We start from the raw sequence: 5,302 nt of genomic DNA, 5'->3' as shown, positions 1-5,302 counted from the left end.
ATGTCTTCATTTGACTTTCTTTTCTGTTTTATTGTATTCCATATTGCACTAGAGAAGTTCAGAATTCCCACACTATTACTTTAATCGTGATTTATGTAAATATTTCTGTATATTTTGACGAAGCGCCTCACCATCACATCAACAGGGCGGAACAAACATTTGTCAAAATTGTTGTATTCGGTATTTATTTGTTTATCAAATAACTTTGTTTGAAATACATTTAGAATTCACATACAAATAGTTTTACGGTACATTTATTCCGTTATGTGTTACAGCAAAGACGTACATACGTCCTTGGTGACAGTGACCACCAAGTTGGCAACTGGTGAAACTCACAGTCACACATTCAGCGCGCTGTTCACAGATAATCACATTGGAACATTCAGCTGTTTATAGATAATTACATGCAATTCCTATTAAACACCCGGCTTTGTCAATGACAGTAAAAAAACTCGTCTCACAACACACTCAATCTGTATTTCCAGGTCCTAAACTACATCTGGACGCCGATCATGCCAATATAGACGCTTGCCACGTAACTGCAGACGGTGAGTTGATCAACTCGCCGTCCTACACACGGTCAGATCAGGAGAGGCACAGGTTACAGGAGTATCATGGGGCCTGTACTTCCACCCCCATCCCCCTACTTCCACCCCACTCCACTCTCATCCCAGCATACAGCACACCTAGATACTGGGAAACACTCACCAGGTTGCGGTTGGTGAGGGGAATGTGGTTGCGGCCTGTACTGGAGATGGGGGTGAGTGAGGCAGGACAGGTGGACACGGAGCGGTGGGTTTCTCGTCAGCGTCGCTCCTGGTGTGTCAGTGTGGGGAGCTGTAACAGACACCAGGGTGTATGTACCACGGTATACAGGGGGGGTGAGCAAGGCGAGTGTCAACAGAACACCATGTCCGGCGCTCCCGGCAGACAGGCCACCCTCCACTATGGCGTTGTGCTGGATGTGGCGAGGGGAAGACTCGCATTTATCGACTTGAACAGAGAGATTGTTTTAGCCAAGTTTGATGAGATGTTCACTGAAGACCTGTACCCCATGTTTGGTGTTTCGCCGCTGCCAGATCCCACCACTCTCAACATGAAGCTGGTCAGCGGTGAGGACATCGACATCACTGACACAAAGAAGTCTCTGATTCACGATGCGCTGACATAGAAAACACGCCAGACATGAGACCGTGTGACGTTACAGTGTAACAGAGAGATTTATACCAGCTGTTTCAATCACATCTTCGTTACAAAGCGAAGCGGACATAGAAGGGTCCGTTTTGTTTCTTGTTTCATGTTTACAAAAAGTAGCGAGGTTTGCTAAATGTGATGTTTTGCTACACGGGGTGATTGTAAAATGTCTACAAAGTAGTAAGAAATACCACATCAGTATCTTCATGTTGACATAACTGATATAACCACCACCATTAGGAGACACTGTGTAATGTTTGGCTACACGAGGTGATTGTACAATGTCTACAAAGTAGTTAGAAATACCACATCAGTGTCTTCATGTTGAAATAACTGATATAACCACCACCATTAGGAGACATTGTGTAATGTTTTGAAATCTGATGTGATGAATATAAGTGAAGTCAGGTTTTACACAAAATGTTTCAAATAGCAATGTTTCCTATTTCAGTTCACTCTTCTGTGTATTATAAATGTTTTGTTAATAGTTTCATTATCATATCAGTAAGAAATATTCCAGCTATATCACAGCATCCTGCAAATAATCCTGGCCCTGTAAACCAGTGTTCGATAGCATGAGCAATGATTACGGGTGTAAAAATGCGTTTGTTACTACTGACTGACTGACTGACTGAGTTTAGTTTTACCCCGCTTTTTGCAATATTCCAGCAATATCACGACGGGTGACACCAGAAATGGGCTTAACACATTGTGCCCATGTGGGGGGATCGAACCCGGGTCTTCGGCGTGACGAGCCAACGCTTTAACCACTAGGCTACCCCACCGCCCCCAGAAAACCTGAAGGCAGGAGGGGAAATAATCACGAGTGAAAGTAATAACCCTTTTAAAAGCTAAAAGTATTTTAGCGGGGAATATTTTTCATTTATTTTCTTATTCATAACAAAATACGACCGGCGGAGCCGTAAGACAAGAAATACAATTGGTCTGGCCTTAAGAACATAAACACTAATTATTTACTGCCTGATGACATTAAGGAACTTAACATTTGACCTTTTGTTCAATAAAAAGGGAATTAAAATAAATGCAGATCAATGCAACATCTATATTGATCAATAGTGGAATTTCACATTGCGCATGAACATCACGTGACGGACGTGCACATACTGGTGAAAGGGCGTGTTCCTTATGGGGAACTCACAATCTCGGATGCTAAGGATACGCCTTGAAATACTTCCGAGACAATCTCTAGGAACAGAAGAAAAGATGTCACCTATGCCGTCAAGCTGGTGGGATTGCAATGATACAGAGCTTTCATTAATTGTTCGAGATTATACCTTCAAATCTGCTCCTGTTATCAATAGAAACGTCTGTACAAGGTGACTTTTAACATCTACTGTTTTGAAATCTAATGTCTATGGAATGGGTTATTGACGGCAAAGATTGGGACAGGCGAGGTAACACCTGGGATGGCTTTTGCGCCCAAACCGTTAGAACCATGTTTACAGACGAATTTAGACGAATTAGACGACCTTCCACAAGGTTTTGTAAGACTCGGTATAGCAGTGTAACGAATATTACTGAGCCTAAGTTTACTTAGACTAAGTGGCGAAAGATATGCTTTGTCAACAACTCTTGATGGTGATCGGGATGTGGACGTAAGTGTCATGGTGTAGATGGTATAACACATCTGATGCATACAGGATAACACTTTAGTCAAGACTCGTGAAGGTCCGGGCTAGAATTGGCCTTTAGTCACCCATGCGTCGTCAGGCTTGCTGACCTGGTTGACATATGTCATCGGTTCCCAATTGCGCAGATCAATGCTCATACTGTTGATCACTGGAGTGTCTGGTCCAGGCTCGATTATTTACTGACCGCAACCATATTGCTGAAATTTTGCTGAGTGCGGCATTAAAACTAAACTCACTCACTCACTTTAGTCAAGTACAATCTCCAGTACGTTAGTGAACACTAACACGGTTAGAATAAACACCCTCAGGGTGAGCTATCTGATCGCCACCACACAAAGTCAGCGAGCTCACCCAGTCAGCCACCGAAACCTTCACACTAGAATGGGGGTCTAACAACTGTTCACACACTTTCTCTTTTACACACACTTTCTCTTTATAACGTTTCAATTGACACTGTTCTCATATTAGATCGCTGACTTGTGTCTTAAATGATTGAATTGTACACGCATTCGGTCTTTCATCGTGTAATGATATTCTATATTGATATATTATTTGACAAGAACAGAATCATACTTAAATATCAACTCATAATAGGGTACACACAAGTACCAAAATAACTTTGCATTACATATATGCAGAGTTCCCTCGCAACAATTACACCGTTCCCTCACAATACTGTCCGCAGATAAGACATAAGACTTCCTTAAAGATTGAAGCAGCTGTCATTCCCTTACCCTTTCCTGAATATAACCCAGCTTTGCTGACCCGTGTTGTGACGGTACCATGCTGAGTGAAGCGTCCTACAATCTCCATGACACGTATCTGTGTATTCCATCAGGCATTACTCCGTCGTCACTTCTACTTATATACTCTACAGGTCAGGGGTGGTCGTAGGTATTTTCACTAACTATACTCTGTAAGAATACGATCCCCCAAAACGCAACCGAAATTCACTTTGTATTTTACTTTGATTGCGCTAATAACATTAGACATACAACATGATGTTACTAGCGACCACTGAGTACATGAGTACCCCTTGCAGTGAAGTATGGCAGTATTAGCTGTATATATGAAACATCCTTTTGAAGAAAGATCGTATTCTAAACTACGCATCCAAGTGTGACATGGGCGTCGGTGGAATTATCACTTACACATGCGAAAGGTCTCCCAAAATTCTAAAGATAGGTTTTATTTATGAACATGACGGTGGTTTGCAATAAATATTTGACGTAGGCAGAAAGATCATTGTACACTCTCCATAATAATTATTGTTGAGAACTATGATCAACAATTTCTCCATGCCTCAGTTCGAAGGTTACGCCACCCACCTAAGGATGATAAATGCTGCCTCCACAGCATCCTCAGTAACGGGACATCCTCAGGATCTCGGACCACACTGTCCAGAACCGTCTACGAGACGCAAGGTTACGACCAAGACGTCCTGTTAGAGGCGTGATTTTGTCCAGGCAGCATCGTCAGCTACAACTGCAATGGTGTCGAGCGCATAGTGTATGGCCTCGGGGACGATGGAGACACGTATGGTTCAGCGGTGAATCCCGATTCATGCCATCTCTCACAACGCCAGGACAGACTTAAAAGCTCGGTGCACATCGGGGAAACTTGACAGCAAAGCGCTATGAGATCTTGCGTCCGCACGTCTTCCGCACCATGGCTAACGTCAACGCTGTTTTCCAGCAGGACAGTGCCCGTCCTCATACATCACCACACGCATCACCACAGCCTTCCTAGCAAACAACAACATCAACGTTCTGCCATGGCCTTTCAGATCCCCGGATTTAAACCCAATTAGCATCTTTGGGATGAATTCTCATAGACGTCTGCGACGGCGACAACCACAACCTCAGACATTACAACAGCTAGCTGCCGCTTTGGCGGCTGAGTGGGCTACAATTCCCCAGACTGTCATCCGCAATCTGATTCCGTCTATGGGCAGGAGGTGCCAGGTAGTAACTGACTCTCAGTGGGGTCACACACGTTACTAACTGTAGTGTACCTGACGTCAAAAGTGCCGTTGGAACATTCGATGACTGCTACTATTGCCTCGGTTGATGTTGTTTATCTGTAACAAAAATCAAATTTCTCTCATTTCTAGTTCATGTAGTAAATGTATGTCTTTGAAACATCCAATGAAAATCTGGCTTTACGTTAGTTTTTTTAGAGTATATTTATTTTAATGGGCTGATTAGACACCCAACACAGAATGTAATCTTAGGGTTTATAGCTTTTCCTGTAATAATGTATCCTATATGCAGAAATTAACTGTTTTTATTTCAAAAGCAATGCGCTTAGGCTTATGTGTGTTAATTGATTTATTGTGAATGTTGTCTCTCTGTAACTTTGTAATGCAGAAAAGACTTGTGGCCTACACAACGAAAGGAATAAAATTAAAATAAAAGTTCTAGTCATTGTTTTAGTGATTGATAAAGTGGACAACG

General features: G+C 42.6%; 1 protein-coding gene across 1 annotated transcript; it reads left to right on the top strand.

The window, feature by feature from the left end:
- The first annotated feature begins 421 nt into the window (after positions 1-421).
- LOC124286846 lies at positions 422-1,502 on the top strand. The gene is made up of 2 exons (XM_046723288.1): positions 422-1,349; positions 1,465-1,502. The coding sequence occupies exon 1, from the start codon at positions 437-439 to the stop codon at positions 1,169-1,171; it is 735 nt and encodes a 244-aa protein (XP_046579244.1). The 5' UTR covers positions 422-436; the 3' UTR covers positions 1,172-1,349; positions 1,465-1,502.
- Positions 1,503-5,302: the final 3,800 nt, after the last annotated feature.

The sequence above is a fragment of the Haliotis rubra genome, unplaced genomic scaffold (genome assembly GCF_003918875.1).
Source record: "Haliotis rubra isolate DU_JTF1 unplaced genomic scaffold, ASM391887v1 Scf393, whole genome shotgun sequence".
Classification (NCBI taxonomy): Eukaryota; Metazoa; Mollusca; class Gastropoda; order Lepetellida; family Haliotidae; genus Haliotis; species Haliotis rubra.
This window is presented reverse-complemented; position numbering and strand designations above follow the sequence as displayed.